Genomic DNA, 22,691 nt, shown 5'->3' on the forward strand with positions numbered 1-22,691 from the left:
CGCCTGCAAGATCATAGCCCAATATACTTAAAATCCCATAGGAAAATGTACACATTTTGTCTTAGACTTTCAAGCAAGACAGGTAATACTGATCAGACAAACCCAGAGAACCAGCTTTCCAACACAGTCATGTTTCTATTTTTTATTTGGCAATCAAAGATTAATACTGAATTATTAAAACCAGGTTCCTCAAATGCATTCTTTTTAAATGTACCAGATAAAGTCAGGTTTCTGATATAAATCTTCAGGTCATGGACAAAACAATACTTAATGTTATAAACTTTTAAAATTGAAAATAATAACAGAGAGGGAGGGAAAGGGATTACTAAATCTGGCCTGTGGTGATGTCATGGGCCATCTGAGTGATGCTCGCATGGCTGATGGAACCATCGGTACGCTTGACTGAATTATAGCTCTGCAATCAGTGCATCCCTTTCCATTATCCTATATATTATTCTCGCTCTTAAAATGTCATCGATGTGTTTTTCTCACTATTCCTATGAACATCAGTCACTGCAGCAATATTTTCCTCAGCAAATGCCCTAGAAGCGCTGTATAGTTTAGATATTAGGTACAGCCCAGAGCAGAATAACAACATGCCAGTGTACCTCCAGCTGACATGCAGTGTTCTTGTATTTGAGTACAAGAAGAATTGAATATTGTTTAAAAATAAAAATGTTATGCCTCTAATTTCAATATTTGGATTGTAGCCAATCTATACTACAGGTGTATGACTCAAATCAACATAAGTTGGTGCTCTCTGGGAGACTATTGAGACAGATCTTTATAAATTTTTCCCTGTTGTCAGAAACTTCTTAAACTGAGATAGAAAATAAAAGATACAACATTCCTTGTCTCTCTGTAAATGCAAGACTCATGTCTCTAAATGCCTGTATGAAATACAACTACCTAACTAATAACGTTGGTTTTTTTTAATGTGAGGAAGAGCAAAATCCTGCTGAATTGCAAGATTCTCTTTGAAAGACCCCAGCAACCTCTCCATGTAATGCATCTAGCTGATTTTCTTTAGTGTCAGAACACGGCCCTGCTAGAGGCTTCCCTAATTAGGAGTGAGCTCCCATAAGGAGTCACCTTAGCAGGACTCCAAATGTACCCCGACGTGACTGAGTGGCCCAAAGACAGCGCTTAGTTCTCCCTATTTTCCACAAGGTTAGAACTGAAAAGCACGTACACGTGGGCATTAACTTCCTACATACAAGCTGCTGAAGTGAGACTTGCGGGAACTGTCGTAACAGTGCAATTTAAAGACAAGACAAGCACAGGAACACCTGGAAAGAATGCGATGGCAACTGATCACATACGGCAGGCTGTTGGTAGGAATGTGTGCTTAATTAAATTCATTTTCTCTGGCATGTTTCCACTGGATTTAGCTTAAAATTCGGCAGAGATGATAAAGAAATCTTTATCAAGGAAAGGACATAAGAGTGACATAAATAGCTTACTACATCCTTGAAGAACACTACTCATACTAAGATATGAACCAAAAGTTATAATTACTTGACTAAATCCTAGTGAAAACTTTAAATCCATGGCCATCTTCATGCATGAGGGAAATCTGAAAATAAATCTTGAGGACTAGTGCACCATTCATCTCTCACTGAAATTACTGCGCAAAAGGAATTACGGACTTTTCTTTACACGTTATACAATAACACTAATTTACATCTTGGAGGCTAATAGACAAATATTTCATAACGAATTACATATTCGGATTGCTGGGGATGCAACAAATTGAGGAATCAATTAGAGTAGTTAGATGGAAGGCCTTCAGGCACAGATGGTGAGAGTTCCTACTTGGCAGGGTGACTGCAGTGCAACCAGCCTCCAGTGCCAAAAGCTGCTCCTGTAAGCTGCCCCTTTAGTACTCCTCAGTTTAACAAAGGTCTATTCAGGATTCCCTCCAAAATACTTCTCTATAATGATGGCATAACAAGGTCTTCAGCTAAAGGATTTCTGTAAGCATCTGGAAAAAAGAAATACTACAGGACAGCTAGTGAAAATAAAGCACTGGGAAGGAAGCTATGACAACTTTAAAGTTGTGTTTCAAGTGCTAAGTTCCTTTCAGTGAGAATTATCACGGTGACAAACTGTACCTTATCTAAGAAAACCAAAAGAGAACAGCAAATGTAGGAAGGAAAAACCAGTCATATAATAACATATGAAAAGGCTGAAAGAAAGCAGCAGAAAGCGCAGCAGAAACAAATAGATTGGATTAGGGAACGAACAATCGGCTTAAAAGCCCACAAAGACTGATTCTAAATGGTAGCTTTTGATTCCCTGGAACCTGAAAAGAACACGTCCAAAAGACAGGATTAGATCTGACCAAGGGTCATACTCCAACCTCCTATTCAAAGCAGGGTAATCTTCTAAGGCTGATCTGGTTGCTCAGGGCAATCTCCAGCTGAGCTCTGAGTATCTCCAGGGATGGACATCCCACCATCTATCTGTAACCTGTTCCAATCCATCACCACTTTCATTCTAAAAATATTTTTCTCACATCTAGATGGAATTTCTTGTGCCAAAACTTGTGTCTACTGCCTCCTGTCTTTCCTTTGTGCCCTTCTGAGAAGACTTTGACCCCGCCTTCCACGTTATCCCTATCAGGTGGTTAAAGATAGCAGCTAGATCTCCCCTCCACCCACTGGAAGTCATTTCCAAGCTGGTAAAACCAGCTCCCCCAGTGTCTTTCCTGTATCAGCTTCCCAGGCATTCTAGTGGTCCTCTCCTGGACTCACTCCAGTTAGTGAAAAAAAATCAGAAAATACCATCCAGTTTTATACTATACATTAATCTTTATTTGCTTGTCAGGTACGTCCATAGTTTCCCAAAATCAGTACCTTCAAATAATGGCAAACAAATTTCTGCAACTCCAAAATATGCCACAAAGAAGATGGGAAATTTTGTTTGGTGTTACACAGAAAACAGAATCCAAGACTTCCGAACATTTTTTTCCCATTAAACGAAGCGTATCTTTTCTGTTTGAATTTCAAATATTTCAGTGTTAGTGAAATATAACTGACCTCCAAAACTTCCCCATACCATGATTTACAAAATGCTTTTATTTTCTCATGACATTCAATCATAATAATTGATTAGCTTCTTTGTAAGAAAAAGAATTACTTACTGCCTTCCCATGTACAGTGTAAGAGATTCAATGCTCCCTCTACCCTTTTCCAGTGTTGAAGATGAAAGAAAGCATATGCTATTGCTTCACTGTCCCCTCTCTTCAGAATATGTTCAGGGGGCAGAATTAAGCTTTTCATTTCTAGTAGGTACTGCAATAAAAAAGCAGAGTACAATTATTTCAGAAGTAATAAAAAAGCTGCCTGCAATTCTACAGCGTGTACTGAAAGGTCTATTTCCCTAAAGTACTTCATTTCATAAGCGTTTCATCAGATGCGTAACATCAGCGACTGCACTAGAAGATAATTACTGAATTATTGCCAAAGACTACGATATGCTGACAGATGGTTCATGTTGTGCTCTTCAGCTGGAGTAGGAGGACCGTGGAGGATTTCAAAATGAAATGTCTCTCTTATCAAAGGGGCAGGAAAAAAAGGCTCAAAGCAGAAAAGTGACTCCAATTACAAGAGCTTTTTAAATTAGAAGCATTTATAATAAAATGAAGAAGACATTAATCAGTTTGATGCACTTGGCCTTCCTGTAAGGAAGCAGGCGGTACTTTGCACACAGGTTGCTTCATTGCATTGCCACCAACAGGTTACCAGGTCTACAAACGCACAAGGTGAGCAGGCACCAGCGTGGCTACCAGCGATTCACACAGAAACAGGATATACACAATGTAAAAAAATATCAGATTTCTAGAAAAAAGAAAAAAACCCAATATTTGATATTTAGGCTTGCTAACCAAAGTACTGAAAACATATGAAAATGAAAAGTGCAAGTGACCAAACCCACAAGCAATTCTCCTCGTTACAAGATCCCCTGTAACAGCAGGTGAAGGAAATACACGGAGGATTCCTGCCACAGGAGAAGACAGAGCTCCTGAATGTCAGGCTACTGCCAGGTGAGCAGAAGTCACCTCACCATGGTGTTCCCTCCTTCCAGCCAGTGGAAGGGATAGATAGAACAGAGGGGAGCGGACACATCTTTTGTTGGCATGCTTCAGAGGGAAAAGGATGACAGACAGAAATCACAGGCTGCTGAATCAATCTCTCTGTCAGATCTCCACTATGAAGTAGAATATTTCCCATCCGTGCACTGATTTTTCTCCAGTAGTGTAGGAAAACTGTTGCTCTCTTCCAGGACACCCAAGAACAAACGTTCTGCCCGCCAGGCTATTTACTACAAGAGGCAACAAGTAGCAGGTGGGTCACATACCAACACCGACAGACCCCAACACGGAGTTGGGATGAATTACCAGAGATGGATAGTGACAGAAAGGAGGAGGATGGCAGAGAAAGGAGGGAGCCACTAGGATAAAGGTATAAGGCTGCAGCACTACTGGGAAAATAAGTACAATATTTACTGACAGGATGGCTGTTTTGGAGCAGAAAAATGGAGTTAAAGATGAGAAGAAGGCTGTGGATTTTAGACAGGGACTGGCAAAATTAAAGAAGGGATGAAAGAAAAGGTATGGACAATCACCAGCAAAAAGAGAATAAGCATGCAGCCCCTCTACTTGAGAGAGGTCTTTGTGTCTATGCACTGGTCTCTGCTTTGGATGGGAAGAATGAGGGCTGCAGAATCTAAGGACTGCCAGGAACTGAGCGCAGGCTGGAAGGCAGCTTGACACACAGAGCTGACAGTAACCTTTTCACAGCTCCTGTCAGATACTGGCATTTGTGAATGGGAGACTGCAGGGCATCCTTGCACACTGACTCAGTGATACATGAAAGAGGAGAAAAGGAGAACAAGAACAAATGAGAATTCAAAACCGCTCTTGAGGAAAGGAAGAGAAAAGGCCAGAGGGGCTGAGAATCAAGTTGGCACGATGTCACGGAGGGCATCCTAGAGCTAGACACCTCTTTGCCAGGAGCCAGGAAGGAGCTGGAGAAGCAGGTGAAGGATTTGAAGAGAACAAGATCAAAGCAGAGAACTAACTGACAACACCGGGAAACAGATAAGAAATTCAAAGAGGAAACAAAAATCACACATTTCTGATGCAGGTAATTACTAAAGGAGGGCAAACTAAATTAGCAGGAGGAGTAATGTGTGATATCTGGATTTTCTATAAAGCCTTTCAGCAAAAGTGGGGAGATCGTAGAGCAGTGGATTATGGGAGGAAGCTGCAATTCAGTAGGCAGGGCAGCCTGAGAGGGGATTAACAGCGGCAGAAAGAATGGAATACAGATCTGACGTGAGGAAGGGAGCCGCCAAGCTTACAGAGATACAGGACATTTTCTTATTCACTGCCTATATGAATTTGCCACTCTTTTAAAATCCCACGTCCTACCTGTTGAGCAGAATGGAATATGGCTGCAGAACTGATACCTGTTCTAATAATTTAGAACATAACTCTCAATTCTGTATTTTCTTGCAAGAGTAAGTGAGAAGTTTTCAGTATTAAAATATTTCAGTCAAAGGAAAAAAAAAACAGCATAAAAGCCATGAAACTACTTGTAAGGAAAAAACAGGAATGAACGTCCTGCCTCTAGGAGTGTTAATGAAAACATGTAGTTTTTCATTGCTATGTATTGCTTGTTAGTAGTGATTAAAAATAATCACATGGAATTACCTGATAGCAGGATATATCTTGACACTTGAAAATCATTCTTAGAGCTCACTCAGTTGTACTGATATATACGACTACCTTTTAGTCTTCATTTTTGATCAGTTCCAGAACAGCAAAACTATTTTTAAAAGTTCCTTAGGTCAAAAATGGGAAAGACTCCTCCCTCATTACTGCTACTTTCCCAAACAAGAAGTCCATTGTCTGGTCCGGTGATATTCACAAGACTCACACAAAACTGATGGATGGCTCAAGTCTCATTCAGACTGTAATAGCTTTTGTTCTATGCACAAAGGCCGGGCCCACCTTCTGGGTGTGTAAGCTATCAACTAATTTATTCTGGAAATGTTGCCAGTAAGAACGCTAATTGCACGCAGACCCAGAGAGACCTCATCTAGAACACTGCACAGTTCTCATCAGGCACATTCAGAAACATAAAGGTCAAATTCTGCACGTATGGAATACACTAAAGCAAAGACACGGCAAGCCTACTTTATGAGAGGACACTCGGAAGCCTTCATTTGTTTAACCTACCTAAACAGCACTAATAGGTATCAAAATGGTATCAAGCTGAAGACTGAGCTTGATCATTAAGGAGACATACCACTGACCATGAAAATGAATTAATTTTATATTCTAGAATATGTCATCAATTCCTTTGTTGCTCTGTTTCCAAGGAGAATTCAAGGGCATTGAGAGCCCTTTCAGCAGCAAATTGGCTTTTTACAGCACATGCCTGAAGGCCTCTGTCCAGAGCACAGACTTGCTCTTGTAGGGCTGAGACAGGTATAAGAACCTATCATACAAGTGAAAGCCACAGCAGTATGAACTCCACCAGTCCTTACAAGGAAATAACCAGCACCACCGGACAGATTCCCCACTGAGCTGTACCTGCTGATACACTGGCTTGTGAACATAACCACGACCTTTACATTTAAAGCAATAAAACGTCATGACCTCTTCAATACTTTGAGTACAGAGGGAAGACAGGAAACTTCTGTTGTCCCGATATGGCTCTGAACCCAAGCGTGGCTCCTGTGTAGAGGAAGAGTCAAGTAATAGGCAAAGTAAGAAACTTTGCACAGAGCTCTCATCATGAAGGGAAGGGAGATGGCAAGCCCAGCACATCTCAATCTATGCTTGTTTTTCAGTGGCAAAGGAAGAAGTTTAATAGAACAGGAAATAATGGTCTGCCATCATTACAGAGTTACCATTTTCCTTTAAAATAGGAATCAGCTCAGAGAAGCCAATCGATAGAAGCCAGAACGACTTAGCCTTAACCAAGTTGCGAGTGAATACTCATGGTGCCCAACTATTTCTGTCACCAACAGATGTCACCCAGCCCTTCTCCATTGCACTCTGCTGGTTTGGATTTTGTAGCTTTTTTTGTCTTTTTTTTCTGGACTTTCTCTTCCTACCCCAAACTTCTCCTGTCAAAAAGCTGTCTGTTAGGAGTTAAAAGGAGAACTATTTTTCATGTAGCTTCTGGGCTGTTTACTTGACATTGTAAGAGCAAAAACATGAACCAAAGTGTTCAGCTATAGCCACTCCGGACACAAGGGAGAATATACCTGTTAATGAGCATCTGGAGGATGACAATGGAAACTAATTTCATTGTTATAATCTACAGGTACAAACATTGTGATAGGTGCTATGCAAGCACTTTATTGTGTATGTGAAGGGTAATAAGGTGGAGTTCATATTTTCTTACTTGAATTGATTGAATACACATTATTTGTCTCATAATATTGACAGCACTACTTCTCTGCTGGGACTGCTTTTAACATTCCAAATTAATAAGCTCCTCCAGCACCCCTTAATAAAATAAATCAATCTGTATAGAATAAATCAATCTATCTCAGGAAGGTTTTTCCTCAGTCCTGCATCTTGCCTCTGAAATTACAGCTCAGGCTGTAAATAGGCAATAGTCACTCCCGCACCTGTGACAGCATCCCTCCAGGCCAGAACATGAGAATTTTACATTGTTTGAACAGGAACTCTCTTCCTCCCAGTGGGATGAACAGCACAAGCTTCATACAGCTCAGAAATACTGGATTCTACATGCCCGGAGAAGCCAATTGTAGGTCACACTACAAGTTTGCATTGGATTGATGGTAATTAACAAGACTGGCCTTTTTGCTGGAGGTACAAAAACAAATCACTGTCTCTCTGAACAGTTAATACCCCTGTTAAACATATCTGGAATAGTTTCTCTGTAATATCATGGGGTGTGTGGAGTGGATTCCTTTCCCATCTGCTAAATGAATTTGTTTTCATTATTTGTTTCTATTAGCAACTACAACTTACTAGAAACCACAGAGCATTCAAAGACACACAGTCCTCATTAAAGAATGAATTATAATAAAGAAGGTAAGAAAGAAATTATAAAGAACGAAAGGGAGAACAGGTAAATCTTTAGAAGCATTTAAGTTAATGGTTGGTTATATTCTTTTAAGAAACAGTTTATACACAAAACTGGCATTTCTTTGAGTAACAATAACATTTAGACAGTCTGAATCTCTCCAAATTCAGGCCCTGGCTTACAGGGCCACCCAACACAGCTGTGTGCAGGGCACAATTCTGACTCAATTTTAACAACCATATATATGGACCAGCACTTGTTTTCTCCCCCCTTTTACTTTACTAGATTCAAAAATGTTTACACCTTATCAATGACACAAAAGACTTTTTTTGGCTGGAGGGGTGAGGGGAGTTTATCAAGATGAGTTTGCAAATCAATTCAGAAAGGGTGTTCCAGAATTGAGAAACATCTCATAAACAGCTGTTGTATTTTATCTGCATTAACTTGGATAGCTGCATTACAAATAAGTGGGGAAGATCCAAACACAACAATATAAATAATGCTGGTGAAGTCTTCTGCACATATATACACACTTTGTCATATACCCCACAGACTATGGACTGCCTTGACCGAAGATGTACTACCCTCTTCTCTGTACGAAACCCTCTGGAATGACAATGATACCCCAACTGTGGCACTAAAACCATTTCTTGTTTAACTCTTGATTTTTTGAGCAGCATATTGTCAGACAGTGTCAGCACGCTTCCCTGGGGCCAACACTCTGCAGTGCACGATGCTACACTAAAGCAAAGGTATACCAGACTACAGAATCTCTCTTAAGACAGAGAGGGATGGAAATCAGACAAGTGATCACAAGTAAGCAATACAATTTGGTATGATTCTTCTCTTAGTGGAAATCAAAGCTCTCCGCTTTGTTATCTTTCCTGCTGTACCGCTGACGTAAATCAGCTACTGATATGTTTTTCTTTTACTAAAAAGAATCCTGAAAATATTCTTCCTGGTTAACTGCTTACTTTTCACAAAGTTAATATCTGCCAGGGTATAAAACTGGATTTTGCTGTAGCTGAGTTGTTTCAGCAACATAAACAGGACAACCTCCAGAGACAGAGGCAGTATCTTTCATCAGGTCAGCCAGGTCAGCTGCCCAGCTTCCTGGATACATTTGGTAAATTGCACTGAGCTCAGTATTGCCCTGGTTCACTAAAAAACCTAGTACCTCTGTGTGTCACATCTTGACTCCAGCCTAATTGAAAAACAGTGGCAATTTATTAGCTTAAGGCTTAATGGACTGATCTCTGGGAAGCAAATTGTCATCAAAACATATTTTTAAAAAATGGAAGAGCTCTGTGCCAGAAGAATATCAACTGCCAGAAAGGAGGCTAAAGAAAGACTTGTGCACGAACTGGCCCCTACAAAGAAGATGGGTGTTTTGCAGGGTTTCTCTATGTAAAGATGAGAATCTGGGACTTCCAAACTCTTTCTTTTGAAAGAGTTCCTGTATCTTCAAAGTACGTTTGAAATAAAGTGTAAAAACTAAATCTGACCTCTGCAGTATTGTATGGAACAATGGACTGGAGTCTGGACATACATCTACTATGGAAAGTCAGCAGCACTGTAGGAGTCCAATGGTGGTTTGACAAAAGCCTGTAACAGGCCAGTAGAAGACCTGGTCTCCCTTTGTTGCTAAGTACAACATCTCTCAGCATGTTCACACTGTGTTCCCTGCTCTCTCCTCGTCATAATCTCATTAGCAGAAGTCTGCTATTTCCAGTTAAATGTCTCGAAAATGCATATCCGGTAACAATCTTTTTCTATGCGATAATTCTAGATTTGATTGATTTGCACTGAAAATGGTAACATTTTCTTTTGAGACCATAAATATACCGAACCATTTACATTTTTTTCTACTTAATAGTGTAGCCTCTTTTGAGGATTCTGGTGAGATCTTTGCAAATGCTTTAAATAAGATGTCAACTTCATTATTTATTTATTCCTCAACCTGAACAAGAGTCTCATTAGTGTTTAAATCCTAAAGAAGCTTTTGAGGACATATTAGTCTTGTAGCACTGCTAGATTTTTTGTGATGCTGCTCTCTAAAACTTAGCTCTATTTCATTAAGAACAAAATGGATCTGACTTCAACCTTAATTGAGCGGAAATTGAGGTGTAATATCCATATTCAGCATAGAATTATAATCACGTATATGTTATTGCTACCTTAATAGCCTTCAGCTAATAGCAAAGATAAATGAGTGTGAAATCAGCAGTGCTGTATATTAGTCTTTAATGGGCTACACTGTTTTAATGTCAAAATATGAACTAAAAAAACGCAAAGTCTGCTGCCATTACTACCTCATTATCCTGATAATTTATACTTTTCTCAAAGGTTTTTAATTTCCAAGTAACTGACTTTGAAATTCAAACTGAAGGAATCAATTAACAAGGCGAACTAGACTGAGGACTTAAATGAGGACTAGAATTTCATACACTGAAAGTACAAAAAATAACATGGAGTTTGTATTTCATGCGTGGGGATATTTGTCAGAAAGGGAGTTTCAGTCTGTTATTGAAGTCACCTAGCCCGGAGTTGGTAGATGATTAGGGTCACAAGCAATGAGTAAAAGCACTGATCTGCAAGCACAGCAGCATCTTAGAGGGGGAGAAGTGCAGAGATTACGGGGTAGCTGCCACAACTTACAGTAAATTAGATTTTGCAATGGAAATCAAGCAAAAGAAAAGAATGCTCAAGTATAAACAGAAAAAGAACAAGCAAAAAAGTAGTAAGTGAAGACTTAGACTCGATTTCACAGTAATGTTGAGCACGGGGACAACAGCAGGATGGATATTAAGAGCATGTACAGAAGTGGAAACCACTGCAGCCAGTAATCTCCATTCCTAAGCAGTGAATGAATTGGCCCTGGAAATTGCCAGATTTGCATTACAAATGTAAAACAAAGATCCCCATTCAGAATCAAGTGATCCAGTAATGAGAATAATATATGGAGTACCACTTATTTAAAGGAGGGAAACAATACGTGTTGTTCATTCGTAGGCAATAAAATAGACCTTGAAGGAAAAAAAAATGATCAAAAGCAAGGAGGTAAGTACAGAAAACAGAAGAGGTTCACAAGGAGAGCTCATGACAATTAAAACTCATATGTCTGCTTGGCAAAATACCTATTTTCTTAGACAACAAGGACATAACTCTCTAACTGGGCTTCAGTAAAGCACTTTAAGTTTCATCCAGAACAAGATTAGAATAGAGAGGTAAACAGATGAACAAGTAGAAGAGAATATTCATGGTTGTGTTGGTACAAGAACCATTGGGATGGAAGAAGGTAAGGAGTTCCACAGGAGCAGTCTTGGGACCAAACTTCAATGTTTTCGTTGTACAGCTTGGCACAGAAAGTAGATCAGCTAATAATACAAAGGAGCTCACATAAATCTTGTTGTTTGAAGATCGGGATCTTACTGTAAAATAATTGCTCATTTTTTAGTCGGTGCAGAAACAGGCATCTAGGAGGGAAACTCTATCTAGAGATGTCTAACACAGTTCCTTCTTGCCACTGTCTGTAGAGAATGTCTAGATGACTTTATTAAACAGTCTAACTTTCTGATAGCTAAACCATGCTATTTAGTGGATAGCATAACAGATATATGTTACAGGGAAAATACTTAATTCCTGAAATGCATGAGAAAAAAACACTTTCTCCAATACATGTGTACACATGGGAGAAGTTCAGAGTTTAATTTCACCAGACTTGGTGTTCAACTCTAGCTAATGAAGAGGTTCCCTATATTAAGATAAACCAGTTTTCTGCTCTCCAGCAAAGGCTGCTTGCTTTCACAGGGCAATACTGGTTCAAATGAGCTTTGCAGGGTGAGGTTAAGTGATCCAAGGGCCAAAAAACATCTGCCTCTAGTTTGCCTTTACAATGAACTTACAAACTGCAATATTGAGTATCAGGTGAAAAACAATAAACTACATTAGCCTTCAGTAGCCACAGGCAAGATTCTCACTGCTGAGATACATATATAGGGAGAGAATTATGGAATTACAACTTAAATCCCTTTTCTTTCTGAACTCTGTAGTTCACAGTGATTTTTCATCTCTGAGCTATGTGTTCTCAGAGCTTAATGACATGTGCTACATCAGGAATTACTAACGCAACTTATTTGAAGCATACTATGAACTCTAAACATAAGCCCTCTGCATAGCATATACAACTATATTCTCTTATGTAGTCATCAAAACAAAAAATGACGCTATTTTAAACTAGAAGATCTTTTATGGCTTTTGTGTAAAGAATAATCTGTCTCTATGTGTTCTGTTCTGCAGCATAGCATTTGGTGTTATCTACTACTACAACGCAGTATATAATTCTTGGTCACACAGAAGACCCACTTCAGCTAAAGTTTCAAGTTTCAAGGTCCACTGTAGAATATACTTCATGTAGAATACCAGAAGAAAAAAAACATGCAGACTATCATCGTCTTTGCCATCTCACTGTTTGCTCCCCTTTCCACTATATCACTTGATTATCTAACACGAGAAAACAGGAGATAGGATCTCAGCAGTTTTAAAGCTACAACAGTGCTTTCTCCATACTCACTTTTGGCACATGTGGATTAAATTCTACTGCTCTGTGAATAGCTTCTACTGCATTCATCTCTGCAGTACTCAGCCCTCGCCTTGAAGCAGCCTCTGGAGAAAATCTAGAAAAGCAAAGAAGAAAACACATTGGGTCAGAAATGATGGCAAGAAAAGGGCAGAAAAGGAATTAGAGCATGGGCCCATATAAGCAAACTGAGTCAATTTCCTGGGCTCTCCAAATTTCCATAGTAAGTGGAAACTGAATCATCTATTATGTCAAGGACAATGAAAATCCCAGCAGAAGTGGAAAGCGTGTTTGTATCTAGTCATGGCAGGAAGTCAGTTGAAACAGTCAGTTCTTTCTCTGTCACTAATCTAAATTTGCTCTAGGTACCTTGTCTAAGGGGCATATTCAAGGCTGAAGTTGCAGAAAAAAAAATAAAAGTGAAAAAACCCAATGCCAAATAACTGTTGGAGAGTTTCTATTAAAAACGGGCTTGGGGAGGTTTGAGGGAGGTTCCCAACCCAATGCCCCTGGGTCAGGTTGGGATGGAAGCACGATGCAGCAGCAGTAGCAGGTGGTCTACTGGCCGCAGCACCATTGAAGGTAGCATGCCCAAACTGTGGGCGAATCATCTGCCCCAGTGAATGAAAAACCAGACCATGCAATCTCTTTCTCACCTCACACCCCACGGCTAACTCCAGAGCTGTACTTGGCAGGCAGACACCACAGGGAAAGCTGTGACAACCTTAGCCCTGCCCTCCCAAGCTGGAGTCGCTGTGTAGGGAGGAAAGATGTTGCAGTAGGTACTGGCGATCTACAGGATAAAAAGAATGAAAGAAAATTACTTAGATCTTGATGTGTACATACACTTTAAAAGCAAAAACTGTCAGGATGTCAGTCAAGAAAATGGCTTTCCACTCTACTTGCTTTCCAACTTTAGGGAGGCATTTGACCCTCAGGTGCATAGACACAACTCCTGCCTGGGATTTGTGTGAAGGCATCTGAGAGCAGAACTGGGATCTTTGAGCTCCATCTCACAAGAGCTGAGCACGCTTTTGGAATGGGCCAGTGCTCTCAAGTCCGCAGGCATAAAGTAGATGTGCTCAGCACCTTGGAAGGTTGAGACCCAAGAGATAACCATAACAGGAATGAGCAGATATTTGTGTGTCTAAAAATATGAACAACATCTACCTCTCAGAATCCCTGACATGGTAATGCTAAATGCACCTGCCACTATCTAAGCAGTCTGCTGACAGCTTCAGTAAAATGACATTGTTACATGTATCCACATTTATTTATTACCTTTCTGGGATCAGGTTTATAGAAAGTTGAAGATGTTCAGCCACACAGCACCTTTTAGTTGAATTTTCAGCAAATTAACTAGGAAGCCAAGGCACACCCACCAGAGCATCTTTTAGTTGCATCTTCATTATACTATCTAGAAAGCTAAAGCTCACCCAGATAGTATACACAGAAGTGAAACATGAATTGAATTGAGGCTTTTTCTCTTCTTTTCTTCTTCTCTAATATTTGAAGGACAATATTTACTCAGTGCTATTTTTTTAGACATAAATTAATTTTGTGAATTTACTGCAGGACTGAATTATCCTGCTTACCCAGCAGATTGTCAGGGTGTGGGCTCAGCTAAGAAAAATCTTGAGTTGAATCAGGAATTTTGCTGGAGAGCGGTTCTTATGCACTTACTTGTCAGAGACAGCTCTGGCTTTGAGCAATGCAGCTGTGTAACATATTGTTGCTGATTTTGGTAAGCTTATATCTGTGGAGGAGAAAGAAAAAGTAAATATCTGAACCCCCGGAAGTCTGCAGAAAGAAAAAAGTGTTTGATACTTCAAAGTATGCACAGGATGCACAGAATTGTTAAGTGAATTCAGAGTACATTCTGACCCTGGGACTCGTACCACCACGTTACATGGATTTTAAGTTTCCACCCATGTTAAATATACACAATTTAAAACTTATATTCATGAATTGCTATTTTAGTTCCAAAAGAGATCACAGAGAACTAATTTAAAGAGTGACATGACAGAGATACAGTGAAAGAATTCATAACTTGTTTCGTAACATAAAGGTAACCTGGAAAATTTTTCCATAGTTTATGAAATGTCTAAGAAATAGATGAGGCTATCTTCTTCCCGCCTCCTGTTTTCACTAAGAAGAAGTTGTTTAATATGCATACATGGCAGCTATACAAGTTACGACAGATATCTAAGTGGATTTGAGATGCAAGTAAACAATTATTAGTTAAAGATCAACAATAAAACAAGGCATTTTGTCTCTTAAGGAAATGCTGAACAAAAATACTCCTCAGATAGTCTCTGGCCATTTTATGCTGTCCCAGATATGAAAAGCAGCCATAACCCTGACAAACCCATTAGTACAACTTTATTTATTTGTTCTCTACCAGCAGATTGGCACAAAGCATTCAAAGGGTAGTAATCAATGCTGCATAATGAACTTTAGCTATAGATTTTTTCTTACTGGTATAGAGAACAATTGATTTCCACACTAGTAATCTACCTAGCAGACATACTATATAATGATTAATATCAGTACTAAAATGTTAAAGATTTTTTAGTTTAGTACCAGTACTAAAATGTTAAAGATTACACTTAAAGAAAACAAAACAAACGAACAAAAAAACCCAACACTTAGAGCTGGATTCTGCACACATCGCACTGTCTACTTAAGTAAAACCCAACTGGGTACCAAGCTATCAAAAGCATTATGCCTAGAAATAATACTACAGCTCCCTACAGTAAATACTGAAAACACAAGGCACTGGACTAGGCCCACTGTGGGAATGGAATCAGACTATTGTTCTAAGAAACTACCCATCCCTCAGTTTGTCAATAAAGGTGAGATGTACAAAAGTTGTTGGAGGCTGCCCTATAAAACATTCCAACTCAATTTCATTGGGCTATGTAACTGTAGCAACTGAAATAATTAAAATCAACAGCATGCAGGGCAGACTAGATGAAGCATATGTCAGTTACTACATTAAGAGAAGCTAGCTACAAACACATATTCGAGTACAACTTCAATGACAGGAGGAGAAAATGTTTCTAAGGACCCCCAGTAACTCTCCTCATACCAGGTTTTCCTCAGCATTAGGAGTTAAAAGCCATTTCCAGGAAACAGAAATGATGCTTTTCAAAATATATTAGTCTTTGTTTTCCAGATGAAGGTTCATTTTCAATCATAAATGGACAGACAGGCAGAGTACCCTTCTGAATGCAAAAGAAAACAAACAACAAAAAACAACAAAACCCAAAAACCCCAATGATTTGCAGTCATTTATATGTTCTTAAAATCGTCAGTAAAATATTATACTTTCCCTGTACACTTGAAGTGTTTCTCTGGGCCACTAAGTTATTGTTATCTCACAGAAAATACTTTCTCCTCCATCAATTCAAACCTAGCACATTCCTGCAGAAACAATGGGATTTTTCAAGAGAATGCTGTGTTTAAACCTGATCACTCGTGTTCAAGAACAACAGAAGTAAATAAAACTACATTATTTTTTTAACAATCCAAATGAATTAAAGTCTGAGAAAAGATACAACTGCTCTCCATCCACACCCACAGAGAACATCAGTGAAGGAGAAGAGCTGTTTAGGTGAAGGGTAATACTGGCACAAGGATAAACAGTTGAACATTAAGTTTAAACTGGGGATGAAAAGAAAGTTTCTAAGAAGTTAAGTTTGTAGGCAGATTCGCAGGTAGAATAATGGGGCAAACAAAATACCTAATTTTAGGATGGAGCTTGCTCAGCTCATAGAAAGTGTAATATCATGTAGTGAATGCAACAGCAGGCAACCCGACTGACCCAGGAGGGCTCTTCCAGAACTGTGCTCCTAATGAGCGAGCAGCAGTTATTTGAGGATAATACCTACAGTCCCTTGGCAATAGAAGAAATACATACAAATGCTCATGTTTATGTTGCTGTGGAGACAGTGATCACCCTCGCTAGGTCCATGCTTGCTTCCCTCCTGCATTTTGCTTTTTGCTTGCTCTATATTAGACTATATCTATTTAGTTCTTTTATATCTTGGCCTGATTACTTCAATACTTTAAAATCCTCATATACTTCAGGTCTCATTTCCTAAATTGCACTCTCGTATTTTAGAGAGCAGCATAAAACAATTATGCCTGGTTAGAACTTGAACTTAGCAGAGGAATCAAGTCTAAATTAGCCCTAGGAGATAAGTTCCCTGTCAGGAACTAAAGTGAAGGTATTCATAAATGAGTGTGTCCAGCGCTCTGAGCCATCTGGGAAAATATCGTCACACACACTGTTTTCCACCCTTCTATGATTACTTGTGGAGTTCCCACAGTGTGCTGAAATATGTGACTGCAATTCTGTTGTTGAAACCATCACGACATTTTTGCCTAGTAAGAACTGACATGTCTGTCTAAAAAAGACTCTCCTTCTTCTTTATTGCTTTTATCTTCAAACTGAATACAAAATAGTCTAGACTTAATTAACAACAAATTTCTTTGGATTAGCCTCAGTCAGCTATTGGAAGGGCTGGAAAAGTGAATTCTTCCTAGTTGTTTGCTTCACAAGTGGCTGTTTTTGAGAGTGAACAAATGGAAAAATACTACGGATAGAGACCTGCAAACCTAACACCGCTATTTTCCTGACTTGTGATATTCAGAACATGCCATACATCATCTAAATAGGTCTTGGGGTTTATGATTCTCATAAAACAGCAAGTAAACCTAGAAATGATGAATCTGAATAGATTAGTGCAACATCCCTTAGTCGAGTCACCAGAAAGCCCTAAGTATGAAAAGACGAGCATGTTGCAATTGCTTTAGTCATTAATAAAGCAAAAATCTAACTCATAATCAGTAATTACTCTGTTTCTTTTCTACCCTAAAGGATATCTTATTCCCAAGTCAGCATTGAAGATTCCTATGGGCTTAACTTCAGATAGATGAGTAGTCTTATCAGCATTCAGAAGATTTAAATATTTACTGAACTAAGCTGCAAATCTTGACCACATTTTGTACAGTAAGACCCTTCCAGTCAAACTGCGAGTCCTTCCTTGTACAGCACTGGAGACTACATTTAAGCTACCAGATTCATTCCTGTATTTCTAAAAATGCAACTGTTAAGTATGTTAACAAACTGGAAAAAGTTACGTGAAGACAAAAACAAACCAGCAAAAAGATGAAATACAAGATATGTGCTGTGCTGTGGCTTGGTGGTGAACTCCAGTGCTGATTTTCTCTCCCTCAGCCTGCATGCAGACTCCGGTGTTTAAATGATAGGCCAACACTTGTGTTGTCAGCACAGAACTCCCCCAGTTCTCTGCACCTGCAGACTAGATTGTCAGCTCTTGCACAGGTGGCAGAAGGAATTGCTTACGGGAAAGACTGAAAGTGGTCTAATAAATAAATATGTGTCGGCTGGATGAGTGATGACAAAAGAGAGATGCAGGCATCTATAAAGATACAAGTATTACACAAGAATGTGAATTAAGCTGATAAAAATGGTTAAAAAATAGCAATGGGATGGAATTCAATAACAGAAAACATGAATTGAACATCAGGGGAAAAACACTTTGTCAGAAAGATCTACTGTCATCTCCCACAAGAACAGTCATTGCCTGAGCCCTTTCTCCACAAAAAATGTTAGAAAAGTGTTGGAGGGAGCAAAACAATGACCACAACAATAAAATGTTTACTTTGTGCTTGCAACACAAAGCAGTTCTGATTTTCTGTAGCTTTGACATTCTTCCTCACTGGTGGGAGACACCTCAATCAAACAAACACTAAGCCATTGTGTATGGTAAGGCCTTCATTTTGCTCCTCCGAAAGAATGGGAAAAACATTTCAGCACAAATGAAGAGTGTTCTATTTTGCCATAAGCACAGCTAGAACTTAAACTGTTCAGAAATGGACATATTTTGAATGTCACTGCTGGTTGTAAATATTTCAGAGCTGAGATGAACATCTTGGTGGTGAGGCAGGTGTCAATTCCCTTGATTTTACTGAGCTCAATCTTATATGCATCTAGAGGAGAAGGAACCGTTTCTCCTACAGAAAATTTAAAATATCAAGATCGGTACAATTAGTTTAGACTTTCTGTGGTGTTGTAAAAGTTGGAGAAACAAACAATCAGCCAAAAAAACCCAAACTGAATTGTACAACAAAAAATCAGAACAGTCGGTAGGAACAGAGAGCGAACTAATGGAAAGACCACGCTGAAGTAACAAGTGGTTTTGAGATAAATAAACCAGTTCTCAGAGGCAGAAACTGAAGAAGAAAATGTAATGGGAAAAAGGACAAACCATTCTCCTGATAATGCTGCTACCCAAACTGGAGGTGTTACCTGACTTGCATTTGAGATGGTAGAGTAGGCTTGGTTTGACCTTAACTAAGAGGAACTAAAGGTCTCTCTTTCAAATAAACAAAACTATCACATAACAGCATGGATGAGATAATGGTTGCTCCCATACTGCCACTTGCTACAACTTTAACTCAGGGAGAAACCCTTTCCTGCACTAGAATGGAGAAGAAATACCCAGTTAGCTCCACCAGGTAGAAAAGCTCCTCAGTAGTATCAGACATTATCATAGTGACTAATGAAACTGATGGCCTGGAGCTATGATCTCAAATACGTATGTATACAAAAGCTCTAGAGACCACGGCTGATATAAATGAAGACTCCATCTGATTAGTTGATCAATCCGTAACTATTTACAAAAGAAATGCCTTGAAATTTGATGTAAATAAAATTTACATATTTCGTAAGTTGTAAGGACACAGAAATGGACAGAGGGAGACTACAAAAAGTAGAATAACACCGAATGTGTTGCATTTTAGAAAACTAATTTCTCTACATTAATCATTTGGATTTCACAATAGTAAAGGTCTACATTCCTTTTACGCATGACTTTCACAGGAAAATTTGTCAAAATAATTCTGCAATCTATACTCCAAGACTAAATAAGAATGCCATCAATACCTGATCATCATGCATATTCCAAGACAAATATGACTAGTTTCTAATTGTTTTTTTCTAAGGTTTGCATTTTGATTTGACACTAACTTAGAGCAAGATTGTCTGAAGTAAGCAGTAACCAAATAATAGCGTAATGGTGTTGAGTAGAATGACACCTTTTTAATTAAAACAAACAAACAAACAAACAAACCAAATAAAAATCCTCACATTTTATTTCTATGTATCTTGTGGTCTAAATTTTCTTTTCAAGTGAACTCTGAATTCAGAACTGTCTATATGGTGATGTGACCTTTCTCCTTTGCGAGTGTTTAAGTGAAAGCCGAATCATTGTAAGGTGTTCCTCCTGCAAGCCAGAAGGCTTATAGTCTCTTTGGTAAACACTGACACTAAAAAAAAAAAGCAAGCAAGGAGTGGTTTAGGGAGCGACCACTGCATTACTACAACTACACAAACAGGCCTCTATCCTTTTTAAATTTTACTTTCAATTACCAGAAAGGTCTGAGTTTTCACCCAACGCTCAGGTTACCAGAGAAAAACAATCAACGGACCTGGCTGCCCAAGGAAGCTAATAAACAGTTTGTTCTAACATCACAACAAGCAGATCGACTCCGCTGAAAAACATTCAGTTTCAAAAGCAAGGAAAGAGCGAATAAACTTTATCTACTGTGAGTACCAGAAGCTTATTCCGTCAACATCAGTCTCTTCAGCATCCATAACTATTTCTGCTGTAAATAACATGGATGTGTGTCAAAACAGAGCCAAAACCTCTTTTAGAATTCAATGGTATTTAGGTCATCCGCACTCTATTGACAGGCACTGAACTCTGAAACTATAATGATGTAGCTCAGCAACAGTGCATGACTTCCCACTAATGAGGCCCTTTTTCCATGAATAATGAGTATAGACATCAGCTCTGTTGCCAGGTGCATAATATAAACACTATTTAACACACGGCTCTTGGTAAAGCAGCGTGTCTGTTTGCAGAGGCTGAGGTTTTGCACACTGTGTTCTAACATTTTAACCCAGGGTGGTGGCAGGCTGCTCAAGGAAATAATTTGTTCGTATGTTATCAAAATACGATAAATCAGGTTTGGTCCCAATCAAAAAAAAAGGCAGTGGAGTGGGACCAACAGAAACTGTAGATAGGAAAGTATAAATGAGTTCATTTTTTTTATAATCCAATAAATCTTGCAACACATGAAGCTGATGAGTTCTAAAATGAGCTGAGACTCCGTGAGATGAGCCTTCTGAGACTCACGAGCTATAAGAGTCATACTGGTTAAGCCTGTGCTTGTGGAGTCTTTGTGTATACCTAGCATATACAAAATACCTTTGCTTATGTAAGGCAAAGAATGAGTTGAAAATGCAAATAAATGAAGTAAAAAGAGTTTTATTTTGAAAAAACACGTCTGTTACAGTTTTTACTACATCAGATGCTTCCAAGAAAACAAAATTCACCTTCAAGTTTTATCATCTTCCATAACACAAAGTGCTACCATAGTATTCTTTAAAACTAGGGATTTAGTTCAGTAACTATAACTATACTAGCTTCAGTATGCAACACTAGACCTAGCACAGCAGTTTAATCTGAGATTTGGGAAGGCTGATTTAATTCCCTGTTCTGCTGTCTCCCAGAGCTATTATTAGATAACTACATTAAAGACTAGGAGGTGTTGAAGTCTCATGGTGCCTGGGGCAGAAAAATGGGCATTTCTATTTACTTTCTTCCTAATGTGCCAAAATAAAGTCCATGGGGAACTACATCTATATCACATGATGATCACATATCACGTTACCACTTCAACTGCAGACTATTCTCAACCAAACTAAGCATAACCAAGATCTCTAGTAGAGTCACTACTGCTACTGGATGGCAGTACTCAAAGGCCTGAGTAACACTTTGATCTCAGCTTAGAATGATTCAACTCCAGAAAGAGCTGAAAACATTCCAGGCTGGACTGCTAGTAGTAACTATTGCTAACAGTTGCCTGTAATCAACCACTTTCCTTGAAAAACCTCAGCTGTGCCATAGTCTGAAATTTGGCAGGTTGATCATGTCAGTAGCAAGCCAATAGTCAATTGCTAATCTCCTTAAAATTTATCTTAATTACTTAAGCTATAAAATGTTAAAAGAAAGCAGCTAGTATATATTAAATGGAACACTTGGCTTTTTTTTTTCTTTTCACTTATAACCTCTAAAGATTCTTTGTTCATTAAACGTACTTCTCAGCACACTGGTGAACTTACACATTATACTCTTACCACTGTTCCACATGATAATAAGGGGCCAAGTAGCGTAGCTCACAGTGAAAAGTTTCTGTTTCTATGGGCTCTTACATTGTTTGACGTTTTGGCATTCAGGCAATGCAGCACAGAATGTTCAACAGAGAGAAGACAGAAGCCACAGACAAAAAAGGGGGAAGTGGAAAAGATGGTAAGTGAAAAAGAAAAGGTGGTTAAGGCAGGAACTGTAAAGTGGGTGAGAAGATATACTATGACCATCACTGCCCTGAAAAGCAAACCTGTATGGGTACATACCTGGGGCAGATGAATGAAATTGGGAGTGAGTGGTACTGGCTGAACAAGGAGCTTCTGATAGGAACTGGGAGTAAAAGAATGCTGAAACTTACTGTGCAAAACAACTGAAGTAGAAAGAGGTTCAGTGGACAAATAGGAAAGATCAGCTAAGGACAGGATGAAAAGGATGGTAAGTTTATAAGAACAATCAAAGAGAAAGAGTGGCCAAAGCACAGTGAATATACGTTCCAGTGCCCATACTGGTAGCCATGTTTAAGGAACACAAGAAAAGCTGTAAGATTTAATAATTAAAACCATTTTAAAGGCTACAAGATATAGCTAGCAAAAGAGTTAATATCAAAATTTATGCTATTTCACTTAATTCAGTTACTCTGTTCACGCATACAATCACCTAATTTTCAGTTGTATAAATAGACAATATTCCTTTCTTAATCTTTCTTGCCATACTCCAGAATGACACTTTTCTGAGGACTATGTAGTAACAAAAGAGGAAAATTATGGCTGCAGCATTCCTGACTCAATTTTT

General features: G+C 38.9%; 1 protein-coding gene across 5 annotated transcripts in view; it reads right to left on the minus strand.

Moving 5' to 3' along the window:
* ST7 (suppression of tumorigenicity 7) overlaps nucleotides 1-22,691 on the minus strand; it is a 137,836-nt gene that overhangs the window by 5,501 nt on the left and 109,644 nt on the right. For all 5 annotated transcript variants that reach the window (XM_021384864.1, XM_021384867.1, XM_021384868.1 and 2 more), the window contains exons 10-12: nucleotides 14,338-14,410; nucleotides 12,649-12,751; nucleotides 3,146-3,296 (exon numbers count right to left, since the gene is read on the minus strand). In XM_021384864.1, the coding sequence (XP_021240539.1) occupies nucleotides 3,146-3,296; nucleotides 12,649-12,751; nucleotides 14,338-14,410 (327 nt within the window). The remainder of the gene's footprint in view (nucleotides 1-3,145; nucleotides 3,297-12,648; nucleotides 12,752-14,337; nucleotides 14,411-22,691) is intronic.

Source organism: Numida meleagris, chromosome 1, assembly GCF_002078875.1.
Source record: "Numida meleagris isolate 19003 breed g44 Domestic line chromosome 1, NumMel1.0, whole genome shotgun sequence".
NCBI classification, from domain to species: Eukaryota; Metazoa; Chordata; class Aves; order Galliformes; family Numididae; genus Numida; species Numida meleagris.